We start from the raw sequence: 17,004 nt of genomic DNA, 5'->3' as shown, positions 1-17,004 counted from the left end.
TCATGAACTATTCTATAATAGGATTGATTTTAGATAAGAGCCTCTCACCTCCTAGAATAAAGAGGTTTCAAAGAAATTGTTTTGTCTATTAGAATTTTTATAATAAAAACTTATGAATTCATTCATTTGCATAATAAATTCTGCTCAAACTTGAATTCAATTAAAATTTAAATAAATAAGTTTAAGGATTCGCATGCATTTGATTTGTTAGCGACCCTATAATTACAGCATGTAAACTCATCTGCTATTTTTAAAAAAAAATATTTCCAAAACTCACCAAATTAATTAATTAATGAATGAGGTTTAATGTTCGTTGTTACTGTTAAACCCCTTTAGTTTTGGAGCCCTAATTCCCTTGCTTTGTCAGGGCTCGGGAGCTTCTCTCACCTCCTCTCTCCTCTCTCCTCTCTTCCTTGACCCGTTAAACAGCCATCGAACGACCAAGCAAACCTCAAAGGATCTACTCTCTCTCTCTCTCTCTGAGATCAGATGTTCAAACCCATGTATGGCGACAGACCGTAACAGAGATTTAATCAGAACCTCCTCAAAATCTCAACTTTCAGATACCCATTTCAGGCCCCACCCTAATTACCCAATCCCATTTCCATGGCTACCGAGGCCACCCCGAAATTCCAAAACCGTGACTTCAGACCCGTCCCGCCGCCGCCGGAGTTCCACCAGCCTGATATGACCGTCTCGTCCTCCCACGACGGCCTCTATTTCTGGCAGTTCATGATCGCCGGCTCAATCGCAGGCTCCGTCGAGCACATGGCCATGTTCCCGGTCGACACCGTGAAGACCCGCATGCAGGCCCTCGGGTCGTGCCCGATTAAGTCGGTGGGCGTCCGGCACGCCCTCCGATGCATCCTGAAATCCGATGGCCCCGCCGGGTTCTACCGCGGAATCGCCGCCATGGGTCTTGGCGCAGGCCCGGCCCACGCCGTGTACTTCTCGGTATACGAAGTCTGCAAGGAGTTCTTCTCGGGCGGGAACCCGAACAATTCGGGCGCCCACGCGATTTCGGGTGTGTTCGCGACGGTGGCCAGCGACGCCGTATTTACGCCGATGGATATGGTGAAGCAGAGACTGCAGTTGAGCGGTGGAACCTATGGAGGGGTTTGGGATTGCGTGAAGAGGGTTTTGAGGGAAGAGGGTTTTGGGGCTTTTTATGCATCATATAGGACTACAGTTTTGATGAATGCGCCGTTTACGGCGGTTCATTTCGCGACTTATGAGGCGGCGAAGACGGGATTGATGGAGATTTCGCCGGAGAACGCGAGTGATGAGCGGTGGGTGGTTCATGCGACTGCCGGGGCAGCGGCCGGAGCACTGGCGGCTGCGGTGACGACGCCGCTTGACGTGGTGAAGACTCAGTTACAGTGCCAGGTAACGAATAAGATGATTTCTTCCAATCTGTGGTACCTGTTTTATTTTGCCATTCCATTGAATGCTGTATCGGCTTCTGTTTGAACTGTTGATGTGTTGCATTTGGTTTGTTCTATGGGAGATTTTTTAGAATTATCTGTGTAATTACAGTAGGGAGGCTTGTATGATCTGCACTTTCTCTTCCTGAGTCTGCTGTCAAGTGATTTCTCCATTGGACAACACAGTAAAAATTAAAAATTAAAAACACAAAGAGTAAAAAGGGAAAAAGAGGTGAACAAAGAATAGAGAACTTCCCATTCCAACTACTGAAAACTTCATTGGAAGTATAGAAAGATTGACAACATAAGATTTCAGAGCAGAGCATAATCTGAAGTGACTCCATAAATGCTCAAGCTCACTAACCCACTCAAATTCACTTTTCTTTTGTTCGGAATAGAGTTGTTTTGGGCTTTCTCCTTTTGTGTTTTGAGGATATTTCCTTGGGTGATTGGTAGCATGGTTGGAGGGTTGCTTTGGTGTAATCTTTGTCTTATCAGGAGGATGATTCGCAAGTCCTTTTGTATTTTTAGGTGGATGCGCTGTCCTATTGTTTGTGTTTCTTTGATCTCTCTTCATGAATCTTCTTTTTGTATAGAAAAGAGTATAATGGTTAGCTGAAAGATTCTTCTAACATAATTTCCTTGACAAACTAAATTGGTAATGAAAAAATCTAGAGAAATTGAAATTTCAAGATTTGAATTTTGGTACATGAGGAAAAAAAAAATATTAATGGAGTATAGTTTTGTAGATGTTAAAAGAGCAGGGAGTAATATAAAAATTAAGGTCGTATTAGGACAAGTGGTAATTAATGTCGTGAATGGTCATACTCCTTAGGCAAACTTAGAGGAAAATCTAGAATGGCAGTTAGTAAAGATGTGAATAATCTTCTTTGAGGGATGCTGTGTTATGCTCAGGGCCAAGCCCACTGGCCTGAGATTATTTGGCTGGTCAATAACTAAGTCAATTTACTTGATGATAGGATTGGCCTAGCTTGTAAGTCATACAAATATTTCCTCCACAAACAGTGGGGAATTACAATGCTTGTATCTCATGTTAGGGTTGATTTTTTTTATAGGAGTGAATTATAGTGATCACATACAAAAGGATAACAGTTATAAGAGGATGCATGGAGAATGTACAAAATGAATCCAATGATACTATCATAAAGCTTGCTATGTGATATAATCTTATAATAATGAATGCCTGCTTTGAAAGGAGAGAATAACACTGAGTAACCTTTTGAGAGTGGATAAAATTAAGATCAAATGGACTTTTTCTTAAGGGTAAATTGTTTATCATTTCATGACTGTAAAGTTTACCTGCACAGCATAGAGTGGTAGCATTAGATATATTGTATATGCATTAGAAAATGAATTAAAAAAAAGGGGCAATGTAGGTCAAAGTAAGAGAACTAATAGAGGAACCTAGAGAAAGAAACTATGATAAAAGAAGATAAATTTATGAAAGAGGGAATTTGATAATAGAATATTGTGTAGATCTCAGCACAAACACTCTTATGTGTCTAATAGATTAATGGAGAGTATAATTTAATTTGTTCTATTAATTAATTTAGCACACATAAGAATTTATCACAGATAAGAGCAATGAGAAGTATAAATACACACGCACATAATTTTTCTATCAATGGTGGTTTAAAATAAATGTAAACTTGTTGCGCTTACCAAATAACTTAGTTACTCGAACTAAGAGATTCAAAATACACCAAAACTCTTTCTAATAAGGGATAAAATCTTAAAACATGCAAGTACGCTAATATGCACAAGGTTGTGCGTGCTTCAAAAAATTCACGGCCGTTACACCTGCTTCCCGTTATGTAACATCTGCTACTCCCCCTTCTCGTTACACCCGTTACCATTACGATACGCTACCCGCAACCACAATTTAAAACCATGATTAGAGATGTAGCAAAAGAGATTTTAGGTGAACCCAAAGGAAGAAACATGACTTGCAAAGAAAGTTTTTGATGGGGTGAGGATGCCCAAAAAGAAATTATAAGAAAAAGAATATTGTTTTAAGGCATTGCAACAATGTAAACATATGCTAAACTTTGACATGCATGAAATGGCAAGAAAAATGGTGACAGAAGTTATTAGTCTAGCTAACTTAGAGCAGCATATAATAACTGGCCTAGACAAAGCTTGTGATAGGTGCCTAGGGAAGTGCTCTGTTGAGTTTTAGAATAGAATGGAGTAAGTAGCAGGTCTGCACACGTCATATTTACGATATGTGTGATAGAGGATGAATCTAATGACTAGTGTTGGGACAACGAGGGGAGAGTTTAGGAAATTTTCAAACCATAATAGGCCTACATCAAGGGGCAGCCTTGAGTCTTCCTCTTTTCCATTTAGTAATGAATGAACTTACTAGGCATATTCAAAATTGTTTTCAAAGGATAGTTTTTTGTACATGATATTGTCTTATAAAATTAAAGGTGGAGTAGAATCTTAGTCAAAATTTTGCATTAGAATCTAGAGGGTTCAAGATAAGTAGAAGTTGAGATAGAATACATAAAATGCAATTTTAATCATCTTAAAAGTTATAGAAAGCTGGACAAAATATAGAAGCATTTTGGGCATGTTGTTGAATCATTGAGTACCTTTAAAATTAGGAGTAGATTAGAGACATGGGTAACCAAGAAACACAATATCCTTTGTAACCGTTACATAAATGATAATGCTATGATAGATGGATGACATAACTTTAAAAGGTAAGAAATGGGCACATCTATAATAAGTTTATTGTGACACCTATAGAAACTAAGATAAGTGAAGGACGACTAAGATGGTTTGAGCACTTACAACATATATGACAAATAGTGCTCTAGAATAAGGATATTTAGTTGTAATAGTTTGAACACTTAGCTGATCCATCTACTAACACTTTAAGCTTTGGTGGTGGTGGTTGTTTGTTGTTGAAACTATAGTATTAATTTGATTTTATGTGGCCTATAATTTGGAACTATTATTGGGAGAGGAGGGATGGAGAGGTGGAGAAGGGTCATGGAAAAGATGTACTGCGTAAGCAAGGGATGGACTCTTCTTGTTTGAGATTCAACCAAGGTTGAATTCCTCAAGTGGAAGCTTTTTGAGCAAGGCTGAGAGTGGCATCATGAACTAAACAAGAATTTTAATGGTCTGTTTGGATCAAGAATTTTGTTTGGGGAAAGAAAAGGAGAATAAGGAGGAAACTTATTTTCCTTTGTATTTTCTTTCTATATAAAATACTTCCAAAAATGAAAGTTTATTTTCATATGAATAAATATTAGGAAAAATTAAGTATTAATGATGTGTAAAATAAAATTTTTATTTGCAAATTAGATATATTTTTTATTTTTTATTTCTCATTTTCCTTGATAACAAAACAAGAAAATGTGATTGCCTTGATATTTTCCTTTCCTTTTCCTAATATTTTCTAAGTTCCAAACTTAGGCATAGTGTCTTATTTATAGTTTTCACAAGTTCTAATTGCCTTTACAAAATATACTTTCTTTTAGGCAACATTTGGAACTCGAAAAATATTAGCGAAAGCAAAGGAAAATATCAAGGAATCCATATTTTCATATTTGGTTATCAAGGAAAGTGAGAAAGAAAATAAAAAATATATCAAATCTATGAACAAAATTTTAATTTTACACATCATTAATATTTAATTTTTCTTAATTTTTAGCAATACTAAAATAATTTTTATTTTTTATCGTATTTAATAGAAAAGGAAAATGAATTTCTTCCTTATTTTCCTTTTCTTAAGCAAAATCTTTGATCCAAATGGACCCTTAGAGTTTATGCAAAAGATATTCCCATAATTAGAAATACTATTGCGAGAGCAACCACTTGCATGCTCCAAATGTGCTGCTTTTGGATGCAGTATCTTCATCTTTGGATGTGGAAGGCATGGATAAATCGTTTTTGTGGAAGTAGGGGAATTGGAATTTGAAGTAGTGTACAATAGACAAGTTGTTTGCTTTTTTCCATCCACACCTTTCTTCTGCATGTATCAAGAGGATTTTATATTCAATTTAATTCAAAGTCTTTAGTTCCAACTACTTGAGGTCAGCTTTGCTCATCTCTTTCTAGTATCACCCAGCTGTTGGCAGCATTAATTTAATCTTCTTCCTTCTTCACTCTGCTGACTTGACTTCACTAAATTTTTTGTAAATGTTTCCCTTACCCTTCTTTTGTTAACGGCTTAATCCTGTGTAGTTAAGCTAATTTTGTATTATTGGCTTAATATTTTTATTGTATTATTTTTTTCTCTTTTTAATTTTTTTACTGTTGTTTGAGGATTTCTTATCCTTCTTGTACATTATTTTTCCTGCAATGAATTTCTTTGTCTATAAAAAATATCTTGGCCTTGATGCTCAATTACGAGGCTACCTTTACATATGTTTTTGTCACTTAACTACTTTATGATTCGAGATTTTAGAAGGTCCATTGATAGAGACCAATTGTTTTTCACTAACATCTCTTTAACATTTCCTTTGTTTTCTTTTCCTCTCTCATTCCTCTTATTGACATGGAAAAGAGCAAAGAAGATTAAGGGATACATTCATCTGTTACTATCCCTCTTATCGACTTTACTCCCTTCTTCACACACAATAATGTTCGCACATTCCAATACCACAAAATAAAAAAATTCCAATAATAGAGTTGGAATAGGATGTGAGTGGTGAGTAAGTTGGTTTGAACAATTGAATAGTGTTCCTTTACAATTTCATCCTCAATTTCAAACAGTGGTGTAGGTATTTCTGATATTCTTCTGGTTGATGCAAGGATGGAGTAGAAAGAGACTTAAGTCATCTTTTTATATCTTCTAAAAGTAACTATTGCACTAGTTTGCATTTAATATTACATCATCAATCACTAGTGTAATTTCCCAAGTGGTTTTGCTTTTCATTTGTGCAATTTTGGTTTTTATCATTCATGTCATACACTTGCCTGTGCAGGGTGTTTGTGGCTGTGATAGATTTAGTAGTGGATCAATAAGGGATGTGATTAAAACAATAGTGAAGAAGGATGGGTACAGGGGGCTCATAAGGGGATGGATTCCAAGAATGCTCTTCCATTCCCCTGCTGCTGCAATCTGTTGGTCCACATATGAAGCTTCCAAAGCCTTTTTTCAAGAACTCAATGGCAACAAAGACAGTGGCAGTGTCACTTGAGAGAACACGACGAAAGATAACATTATTTTTCCACTGATGGATTACAGATGCACCTTTGTAACTGACAGTGAGAAGTTTACTTCACGAGAATGGAGAAAATAAGCATCTTTCGAACACGACCATGGTCGGTTTTTATTAGATTTAGTCAGATCAGTTGGTCACATAAGAGTTAATTTGTACTTTAAGCTTTATTTCCCATATAATTATATAAATGAATGTTGTTAGAGTTGTTTCCTTGCTAAATTTTCTGTTTAATTGAACCCCTTTAATCCATTCCAAATATGGTGATTTGGGATTCAGGGGTATCAGAAAATTTTAAATTTTGATTTTAGTGGTAAAGGAGACTAGGTAATGCTGTTTTATGGTCTTTGCTGTTGTTATTTGTAATTTTTTATAGTTTTTTTGTTTTGTTCAATAGGATAGGAAGCTGCTTTGCTTCTTTTTAGGGTTTTTGTTAAATGAAACCCTTTATTTTGGGGTTTGCAAGATCATGTAGCAGTTCCATTTAGTCTGATTTTATTTGAATTCAAGTTGTTTAAATAATTTATGCGCCTTTCATCGTACTTTTATTATTTTATTATTTTTATATTATATCATCGATGCATGTAATTATATGTATATTTGGTATTATATATGTTATATTACTTAATGCATATTTTTAAAATTATTTGATAATCTTATTGAACTTAATTTAGCTTTAGATATCTACATTTTTATTGCCTCATTGAGTGGAATACATCCTCAGATAGAGATTCTAGTTCTAATAATTTATTTTTAAATGTTTTAAAAATTATTATATTCTTTATAATGAATGTTATTTATTATTTGTTTATCTCTTCACATACTATCAATAATTTATCAATTCCAACAAAACTCATGACAACCAGATCCTCCAAATTTGCTTGACATAATTTACTCAGTTCACTTTTTAAAGAAAACTTTTATATTTCCAAATTTCTAAAAAAATTACAAAAAAATAAAAAAGTGTTACCCAGCTTTGTATGAGAAACTTAAGACATATTTTTATTACTTTTCAAGTTTTCTACACGAAATTAGAAAATTAAAAAACAAGGTGTGCAATTCTTCTTTTATAACAAACAGGCTCTCAATTTCCTCCAAGAGACCTAAATGTTTCATGAGCTCACAACCTGACCAACAACCACAGTGATATCATCAGGCTTCCCACCTGCCCCACAAAAAACTCTGATTAGCATTTGCATTAAACTAGAAGAAGAAGACGAAGAAGAAGAAGAAGAAGAATTCATTTATGCAATTTGCCTGTTAGCTTCATTCCAAGAATTTTCTTCCATAGGGGAACATCATAACCCTGAAATAGAATAACTCATTCGGAGGTCATGATCATCGCTGAAAACGAATTTTATATAAATTAAAAAATGTTGGCTCATATTCTGATAGTTCTTACCCTAGTTCTGGCCTCTAAAGCGTAAGGAGAGTCAAAGTTAGAATCCTGTGAATAGTTGCTAGCCAGATCAGCTAATGCCTTTGCTAACATTAAAACCAAATGTCAGTTAGAGAAAATGATCCATCTGAGCAAAATATTCCGAACAGATGAAACTGATCCACAGAACACATACCAGCATCAGCAACTTTGCCATGTCGGCATGCTGTTGAAACAATTTCATCATCAAAGACATTATCGAATAAACCATCTGAGCCCATCACTATGACATCTCCCTCCATTAATTCCACATTGCTAACCTGTTTCATGGGAGAATTTTGCAGACATGAGAATTTTGTTATATGCTGATATGCATACATCAAAATGCAAAATAACATCAAGTCCATTGGACTTCAGCTGCATTACTCTTGGATTATTTAAACCTCCTCCCTAAGGTTTCAATATGAGACCTCCGACATTAAGGTCCGTTACAGCCCATACCATTGGACTGTCCCATGAGGGACCTACCAACCAATTTCTACACATACAGGACATACTACATTGTTGAAATTGGCTAAGAGTCGTAAAATGTTCTGGGAGAGATGAGCACAAAGCTAATTGCTTCATATAATTGAAATCCACATCCTGGACATCTTCTAAAGAGTTACTATTGAACATTGCAAACAAATTCAGCCACCAAAAATAACAAGATAAATTTACATATGCTGTCTTTAGAAGCATGAAATTCAAGGCTCGGATTCAGAATTTGGGAGAAATACCACCACTCATAACTATTTCTTTTAGCTTTGTCCATATTTATATAAATCCAAAAAATCTAAGGTCAAAACTGCAAACCGCCAGACATAGGGCTATAGTTTGTGCAGACACACTTAGATGTAGTAATAAAATCACCAAGAATAAGCTAAAAGGACATAGACACTGCAAGGTGATTTTTACTTGAGCAGACCTTAGGTGGAATGTGCGGTTCTTTTCACAAAATGCTTACAAAGAACATATACACAAATAAGAAACATTTGGCTTCATGTACCTGTCCTGTTCATTGCAGCGTGGAGGAAATAAGAAAAATTTTCATTTCAGAGACTTTCTGCAAGTTACCTTCTACCCAAGTTTTTTTTTTTTAATTATTCAATGGGGAGCCATGATGGCTATCTGTCAGGAAGAGGCCACAGGGAACCAATAGAGGTCCTACGGGAGAAGTATTAGGGTTTACTTCAATCTTCATGAAAGAAAATTTTATGGACTATTTAACATTATGAAATCAGAAAATAAAGGATGGAGCCAGATCAATGTAACTTTATACCATGGCATCTAGGTATGTTTGTCCCACCACCTCTGAGCTTAATTGGTAAGGACAATCAAAATAATGTTCTTGCGGAGATGTGGAAAAAATTAATATTCCTGAAAGTTCATAAAGGGAACAAGCATTAGGTCATGAAAAAGGGAAAAAGCAATGAAAATAACCCACAAATAGATGAGCAAATGCCCAAAGTTGGACAAGTGGCATTACCTTCACGAATAACCCGTAAACCACAGTCCCCAACATTGGCAACCTTCAAAATTCCATTCTTCTCCAGCATGGCAACAATTCTAGTAAGCCAAACAAGGAGCCACGGCAAATTATAGCAGCGGAGATTTCAATGTGTGCATGATCTTAACAACAATGTGGAAGCAATCTCTAGCATTTGTGTTTGAGAGTGTGAATATCAGGCATTGGATTTATTTAAATTTGTGCATATTTGGATGAAACTGAGTATAATCTTGTGTTGCATTTTTTCGAAATTCAGGTAAATCTAAATCCAAGGTCGAAACTCCAAGCCCCTATACGTAAGGTAAAAGAAAAACCTACACTGTAGCTGAACCTATGGAGGAGGTAGCAGCATGTGCTCTCTGTAGGAGAATTTGAGGATCATAATTAACCTGTGAAGTACATAACATGCCTAAAGTGAGCCAGAGAACAACAAAACATAGTAGCAGTTTTTTGGTGCAGTGTTTCTTCGATCCGGATAGTTGTACAGAACATGCTCTAAAATGCATCATGTCTGAAGTATACTTGTATAAATATGCACCATGCTAGTTGCTTAGTTCAAGGTTACCCAGAATGCGATTTTGATACAGAATGTGCTCTAAAATGCATCAAGTTAGGGGTATACTTGTATTGATGCATTTGAACTATGTCTAATGACACCTGTACATTTTGAAGAAGATGTTGAGGTGTTTCTAAATCTAGAAGAGTTTTTATTCTGTGAAATAGATTAATAATGACCGAAAGTAGAATTATAATGAAATAATTGTCAACTTTTACTAATAAAAAATAGATCACGTGGAAAATATGGAAGTTAAAACTTTGAATCACTAGATTACTTTGGATTGCTTGAATCAGCTTTGAAAAATAAAATGTAATACCCAGTGCACAAGGCTCCCATACAATCAGGAGTCTGGGGAGGGCAAGATATATGCAGTATGACCTCCATGCTTGCAGAGACGATATTTTTTGTGATATGAACTTGTGATTTTTAGGTTGGATGCAACAACCTTGCCACTGAGTCGAAGCTTGCTAGATTCAGTGTTTCAGAAGGAAAATGTTCCATGTTTCAGAACATTTGTACCAATTTGGACTTTACTAGGGTGTTGGTGTTTTGTGGTTGCAAGGGTTCAGTCAAAAGTGATGGGTTTTAACTGTCAAAAGCCTTAAATATCTTTTGAAGAAAATCCTTTTTACAGTATAATTAACAAAACAATTGGTATACCCATATTTTCGATAAAAATACCTCCACATCCCCAACCAAACATGAAACATTAGCCATCAATTCCTTAGGAAACAACGCAGGATCCACATTCTCTTCAGCCCACCTACGAAGTATAGAATTTGTGTAAAGAATCATAAAAATCTCAAATTCAGAAATGTTGTGTTTGGAAGCATGGATTTTTTCAATCCTTGGATAAAGATTTTGATGGATTTGAAAGGAACTCAATATAATTTGTATTGCACTTTGTCTAAATACATTCAAATCTAAATCCAAGGCTTCTAAGCTCCCAAACACATGGAAAGTATTGCCATGAATTTAAACATAAATATAGAAACTATTTCTACCAGCACAATATAACAATTTGTTGAAATGAAGTCAGCAAATACTTTCAAACCGCCATCTGGGATGATTATTTTAATGGGATTTTTCAACTTCTCCAAATGTCAAATGTTTTTCCCACTAATTTGAGAAACACACACCCTAGACTTTGAACTTCAAAGTACTGTACTACAAAGCTAGCTCCAATAGTCATACCCCGAAACGCCATCAGCAACAGCAATAACGCCCCCATTGTAGCTGCTAACAAAAAAAGCATCTTCTCCACCTCTCTCAACCTTCATAAATAAACACCCAAGATTTGAGAACATGGCATGCTTGGAAGTTGAAAGTAAGTTATATTTGTTGAGGTTGCATTAGGAAATGTGAATTTGGGACTACAAATTTGAAATTGTGTATATTGGGACAAATTTGAATACAAAAAGTTTGTAAATATTTTTTTATCCAATTTCATACAATCTTGAAATTGTGTGAACTTGGACAAATTTCAACACAAATTGTCAAAATTTTATTCAAATTCACGGCCCAACTTCATGTTTTCAAAAGCAACATAAACAAACAAATGAATCAAATTTTCCCTGCACTCGGGAGGATAGAATTTGGGATTGTACAAATTAAGACAAAAGGCAATACAAAATTATATTAAATTTTGTGAAATTTAAATCCAAGGAGGAAGAAGAATCCCAAGCTGTTCAGAGATAGCTAGGAGTACCTTTCTGGGGTGTGGTATGAGGTGAGTTCCAACACAGAAGGACACCTCCGGCCTACGACCAAACATGGCAGAAATAAATCAACCAAGTAGCTCAAAGTTTCAGAGAACTAATTCCAAGAGTTGGGAAAGTAGATTGATTGGCTTACCGAACTGGGTTCGGGGTTGCATTTAGTTCAGACGGAGCACAAGAAAGTGAACTCCTTCTCCTCGGAATCAAATTCCCGTTTGGAAGATTTACAGAGAAAATTGAATCAACAAGAGGGCGGGGATTATAAATGGAAGACCCGAAAATGGGAATCGCCATTTCAATTCCCGCGAGGGTGAGGGTTGGATCGGTGGTGACTGCTGATAATCTGTGCCACGTCCGGCGGTTTGTCTCTCTGCTGGTGAATAAGAACAACAAATGAAAACTTTTATTTGTTTGTCACAAAGCCGAGGCACCAGTGGTCTAGTGGTAGAATAGTACCCTGCCACGGTACAGACCCGGGTTCGATTCCCGGCTGGTGCAGACCTCTTTTGGTTTTTCTTTTTCAATTTTTCCTTGCAGCTCTTTAATTTTTATTTTTTTTTCTTCAAACCCTTTAAATTGATGCCTTGCCTATAAAAAAAATGTCCCAAGGATGACGTCATTTTTAATTCAAAAGTTTATTACATTAAATTAAAGATAGATTGAATTAGTTGTAGTAAGCTCATGTTTTTGTGTTGCCTAAGATTTTAATTAGTTTTTTTTCCTTGAAATACATTAATCTTTTTTTCTTCAAACCCTTTAATTTGGGGCCTTGTCTACATAAAATGTCCCAACAGTGCACTTATTTTGTAGTCAAAAAATTATTACACTAAATTGGGTTAAATAGTATGGATTGAAATGGTTGCGGTAAGTTCATGTTTTGTGCCGCTAACAAACTTGAATTAGGGTTTTTTTTTTTTTTTTCATTTTTTTATCTTCAAACCTTTTAATTTAGGGTATTGTTTATGTAAATGTTCCAAGGATGCACTTATATTGAAGTCGAAAATTCCAATATTAAATTAGGCTAAATAGTAATGAATTGAATTGATTGTGATAAGTTCATGTTTTGTGTCATTGACACACTTGAATAAGTTTTTTTACCTTGTAAGTCTTTAATATTTTTTTTCTTCGAACCCTTTTAATTGGGGCCTTGTCTACATAAACTATCCCAAGGGCGATTTGTTTTGAAGTCAAAAATTTATAACACAAAATTAGGTTAAATAGTATATTAGATGGAATTGGTTGTGACAAGCTCATGTGTTTATGCCAGTGGTAGACTTGAATTAGGTTTTTCTTTGAAACTCTTTTACCTTAATTTTCTTTTCTTTGCCTACATAGAATGTCCTAAGGATGTGTTTATTTTGAAGGTAAAATTATTGTACTAAATTAGGCTAAATAGTATTGGATTGAATTGGTTGTGATAAGTTCATGTTTTGTGTTAGTACGGCCACTTGAATTAGCTTTTTACCTTTAAGCTTTTAAGGTTTTTTTTTTTTTTCCCCTTCTTCAAACCCTTTAATTTGGAGCCTTGCCTACATAAAATGTCCCAAATGTCCTAAGGGTATGCCTATTTTGAAGTCAAAAAATTTATGACATTAAATAGTATTAGATTGAATCAGTCATTATAAGCTTATGTTTCTTAGTTGCCCAATATTATGAAAAACTAACATATAAAGTATGCAATGCATAATTATGCAAAATTAAATTTTAAGAAATTTAAACTTAAAACCTCAAACAAAAAATGTATATTTGATTGATTTATTTCAATAATCTTTTTTATTTCTATCCCCATTCATCTGTGATTTCTCTCGATTTGTAATTCAGTACAAAAATCAATTGATTGAGTCAACAACATGCAAAACTATTGTAGTTTATTTTCAACCAGTATTGATAATGTGATCATATACTTTTAAAGTTTAGTAGGATATAGCTATATTTTTAACTTCGATATTTATATAATTTAAAATATATGCTGATTTATTTTTCAAAATTAGAATGGAAGCAAGTGTCTTCACTTTTGCATAACTTAAATTTGTACTTTATAAATACAACAAAAGTAAATGATAGGACACAGATTAAGCTTTTATTTTCTTTTGATTTTTATGCTTTTTATAATGACCTTAAAATTCTTATCATTTTTTTTTATATATATATCTATGTATCAACATTCATACCTAAGCAGCGAAAACAATCATACAATCATTTACATATATACAAAACAACACCAGAATCTAGTGTCTACAAACCATAGCCATACAAAAATGCCCTTCTATCATCATCTACTCATAATATACCCAATTCCGCCAAAAACTCACCCTAAACCAGGGTGATCAAACACTCTTTCTATCCCCGAGCCTGATCTGCTCGTCTAACTGGCTCACCTGAAAAATGTTAGAGTAATGGGGTGAGTCGACGTTCAGTAAGTGGAAATATGTTATTACTAGTGTGTGGCAGTTAAGTTAAGAATACTTAAAAATAGCAACTAAACTGTAATGTAATAAATAATTTGTAAAACATATCTTTCATACTATACTCATCATATACTGTAAAACTATATACATATATATAACTGTACTTATTCCTTGGGATTCTGTATGTCATGATTTGACCCCTCATGACAAGATTGTGCGGCCCGTAGGCGGGATTCTATCTAGTCGGCCCTCCAGATAAGTCAATATACTCTACACTACCTCAGCTCGGCCAAACTGCATCCTCTCCTAGGCGTGAGACTGGCTGCTACCTCGTCTAATTAGCCCCCTCTACCCAGTGTACTAGGGAGCTACATCCTCTCCGAGCACAGTTAGACGGTACCCACACATTATCTGAGATATGTGGTTGCACTCTATCTGTATATAGTAACGGTACCGTACTCTGTAATCTATATCTGTACTGTATCTGTCTATAATCTTTCCACAGGGATCTGATACTATATACATATATACATATATACTCATTTACTGTTTTCGCTATGTTTCCAAAATTACCATCATGCTATCTTTTTGTACTGTAAATACTATAAATTCTATATACTGTATCTGTAGCATCTTGATTTGTACCTCTTTATATATATGTATATATATCTGTATCACTGTCTATATTCTCTGTTTGTATACTCTATATGTTATGGTAATAGGAAACATGACATACTAAACTCTGTATATATTGTTTTGTATAAAGTTGTGATATAAATACTAATCTGAATAACACTGTATACATGTATATGTATATATATATACATATATATATATATATATATATATCTCTATTTCATGAAACTATTCGTATAAAAGCTGTGTACGCATGTACAATTCTCTGTATAATTTCCTGTGAATATATATCTGTATCTGCATATTCTGTATAACTCCATACACTGGGAAAAACTATGTAAACTGTATATACTATCTACTTTCATGCATTTAGTATAGTATGATATATATATATATATATATATATATATATATATATATATATATATTATAAAAGCTATATAAATTGCATTATCACATAAAAGTCTACTTAGGCCACACAAGTATTTAAACTCATAATCTGTAAATACTGTATAATAAACTGGTATGAACATCTATCGATGAAATTTCTAATAGCATTATGAAAACTCCTAGCATAGCATATTTCCCTTACAGTTAACTCTGAAAAGCCCCTACAAAATTTTGGCTCTATACTCGCAAGGTTCCTAACTCAACATCCTGAAAATACAATCCCCCAGAACAAAACATCAGTATTTCTTAGCTTACATCTTTTCCTATAACTGCCAGGAAGTCAAAAACTGAATAAAAGACTTTACCCTGAATTTGGGATGAAATCCAACTTCGTTTTCTCGACAATCCGTTCTGGCAGACTTGTAGAGAATTTCGCCAGGAGTGTCGTGGTAGTTTCAGATCTTCGATCCGGTGAGAAACGGGCCCGAAAACGAAGAGAGAAGAAAGAGAGAGTCGTAGAGAGAGAGAGAGGGGCGCTGAAAATGACGAAATTTCTCAATTTCCATCCATTTATACTGCCAGATTCGTCGACGAGACACGTCACCTCGTCGACGAGTCTTTCATTAAATTCGTCGACGAGTCCCTGTATTCGTTAACGAAATTCAGGCTGCTCCATACCCTCTCTTGGTATTCTCTCATCGACGATGCCCTGAATTCGTTGACGAATTTCCTTATGTACTCGTCGACAAAGCCCTGTATTTCTCGATGAGTTTCCTTATGCACTCGTCGACGAAGCCCTATATTCATCGACGAGTTCTAACAATCTCTTGAAATTATTATTATCTTCAAAATGCGATGTTACTGCCTCCTTCTGCTTTTTGTTTCCATCATCCTCTCTCTTTAATATTGAATATCAATATTGTTGACCCTATTGGTCACACCCGGTTTCGATTATGACAAATACTCATTGTATCTAATGAGTGTTTGAGGTTTTGTGTAAGAACTAAGAGTGATAAAATCAAGATGTGCACAAAGCAAGCCAAGCTTGAAGACTAATTTATAATTTAGTATTGTAATATATTTAATTGGTCTGTAATAGTAAGTAGGTATTTGGTTTGTAATAAGCGCACACACATCACATGTATGACTTACTACGTAAGCTCAAACAAACCATGAATGAAAAAGGACCTTCAAAAGACCTTAGGGTGTACCCTTCGGTCGACCGACACTGGACTTTTTCGGTGTCTTCAAATTGGACCTTAAGTGACCTTAGGACACACACATTTACACATATGTCTGTTAGGCACTTCATTAGGGTTTGTATGCTTCAAAATTGGATCGAAATGCAAACATGGTGCACTTTCGGTCGACCAGCACAGCCAGTTCATTTTGGCCTGGTCGACAGAAACCTCCCTAGGTCAAATTTTGACCAGCTGGTCGACCGAACCAGATAGTTCAAAAGGGCCTGGTTGACCGAAACCTCCCTAGGTCAAACTTTGACCATTTGGTCGACCGAACCAGGTAGTTCAAAAGGCCCTAGTCGACCGAAAACCTCCCTGGTCAATATTTTGACCATCTAGTCGACCGGAAACTTTTGTTCTCCAACTACCTGGTCGACTGGAGGATCCTCAGAAGAATTCCCAATGGTTTGGTCGACCGAACTAGGTAGTTCAAAATGTCCTAGTCGATTGAACCTCAGAAATTTGGGAAATTGCCGTCTCCTGGTCGACCGAGCCCTCAG

General features: G+C 35.3%; 2 protein-coding genes and 1 non-coding gene across 8 annotated transcripts; 2 read left to right on the top strand and 1 right to left on the bottom strand.

Annotated features, from left to right (window-relative positions):
- The first annotated feature begins 334 nt into the window (after positions 1-334).
- LOC131148527 (uncharacterized) lies at positions 335-7,167 on the top strand. The gene is made up of 2 exons (XM_058098277.1): positions 335-1,386; positions 6,389-7,167. The coding sequence occupies exons 1-2, from the start codon at positions 607-609 to the stop codon at positions 6,602-6,604; spliced, it is 996 nt and encodes a 331-aa protein (XP_057954260.1). The 5' UTR covers positions 335-606; the 3' UTR covers positions 6,605-7,167.
- Positions 7,168-7,600: 433 nt separating this feature from the next.
- LOC131148525 (probable protein phosphatase 2C 26) lies at positions 7,601-12,253 on the bottom strand. 6 transcript variants are annotated; one of them, XM_058098275.1, is made up of 11 exons: positions 11,966-12,253; positions 11,820-11,871; positions 11,306-11,385; positions 10,793-10,874; positions 9,871-9,941; positions 9,532-9,611; positions 9,325-9,422; positions 8,200-8,323; positions 8,028-8,110; positions 7,883-7,931; positions 7,601-7,790 (listed from the first exon to the last, which is right to left on the bottom strand). In XM_058098275.1, exons 1-11 carry the CDS (start codon positions 12,121-12,123, stop codon positions 7,738-7,740), a joined length of 930 nt encoding a protein of 309 aa, XP_057954258.1. In that variant the 5' UTR covers positions 12,124-12,253; the 3' UTR covers positions 7,601-7,737. The 6 variants fall into 6 exon arrangements, 3 of the variants coding, with proteins under 3 accessions (XP_057954258.1, XP_057954257.1, XP_057954259.1); XM_058098274.1 differs by having other exon boundaries at positions 10,772-10,874; positions 11,966-12,210; XR_009134999.1 differs by having other exon boundaries at positions 7,771-7,790; positions 8,028-8,072; positions 10,772-10,874; positions 11,966-12,210.
- Positions 12,254-12,256: 3 nt separating this feature from the next.
- On the top strand, positions 12,257-12,327 carry TRNAG-GCC (transfer RNA glycine (anticodon GCC)). Its single transcript has one exon. It is a non-coding gene; the product is annotated as a tRNA-Gly (tRNA).
- The last annotated feature ends 4,677 nt before the right edge of the window (positions 12,328-17,004 follow it).

Source organism: Malania oleifera, chromosome 2, assembly GCF_029873635.1.
Source record: "Malania oleifera isolate guangnan ecotype guangnan chromosome 2, ASM2987363v1, whole genome shotgun sequence".
Taxonomy (NCBI): Eukaryota; Viridiplantae; Streptophyta; class Magnoliopsida; order Santalales; family Ximeniaceae; genus Malania; species Malania oleifera.
The sequence above is the reverse complement of the archived record's forward strand: the minus strand, read 5'-3'. Positions and strand labels throughout refer to the sequence as shown.

Bases quoted from the DNA above. Each gene is read 5' to 3' on its own strand.
- LOC131148527 (XM_058098277.1), top strand. From the start codon at position 607: ATGGCTACCGAGGCCACCCCGAAATTCCAAAACCGTGACTTCAGACCC. The intron at 1,387-6,388 runs GTAACGAATAAG...TTGCCTGTGCAG, and splicing joins AGACTCAGTTACAGTGCCAG to GGTGTTTGTGGCTGTGATAG.
- LOC131148525 (XM_058098274.1), bottom strand. From the start codon at position 12,123: ATGGCGATTCCCATTTTCGGGTCTTCCATTTATAATCCCCGCCCTCTT. The intron at 11,872-11,965 runs GTAAGCCAATCA...GTTTGGTCGTAG, and splicing joins GCAACCCCGAACCCAGTTCG to GCCGGAGGTGTCCTTCTGTG. The intron at 8,111-8,199 runs GTATGTGTTCTG...TTTTAATGTTAG, and splicing joins TGGCAAAGTTGCTGATGCTG to CAAAGGCATTAGCTGATCTG.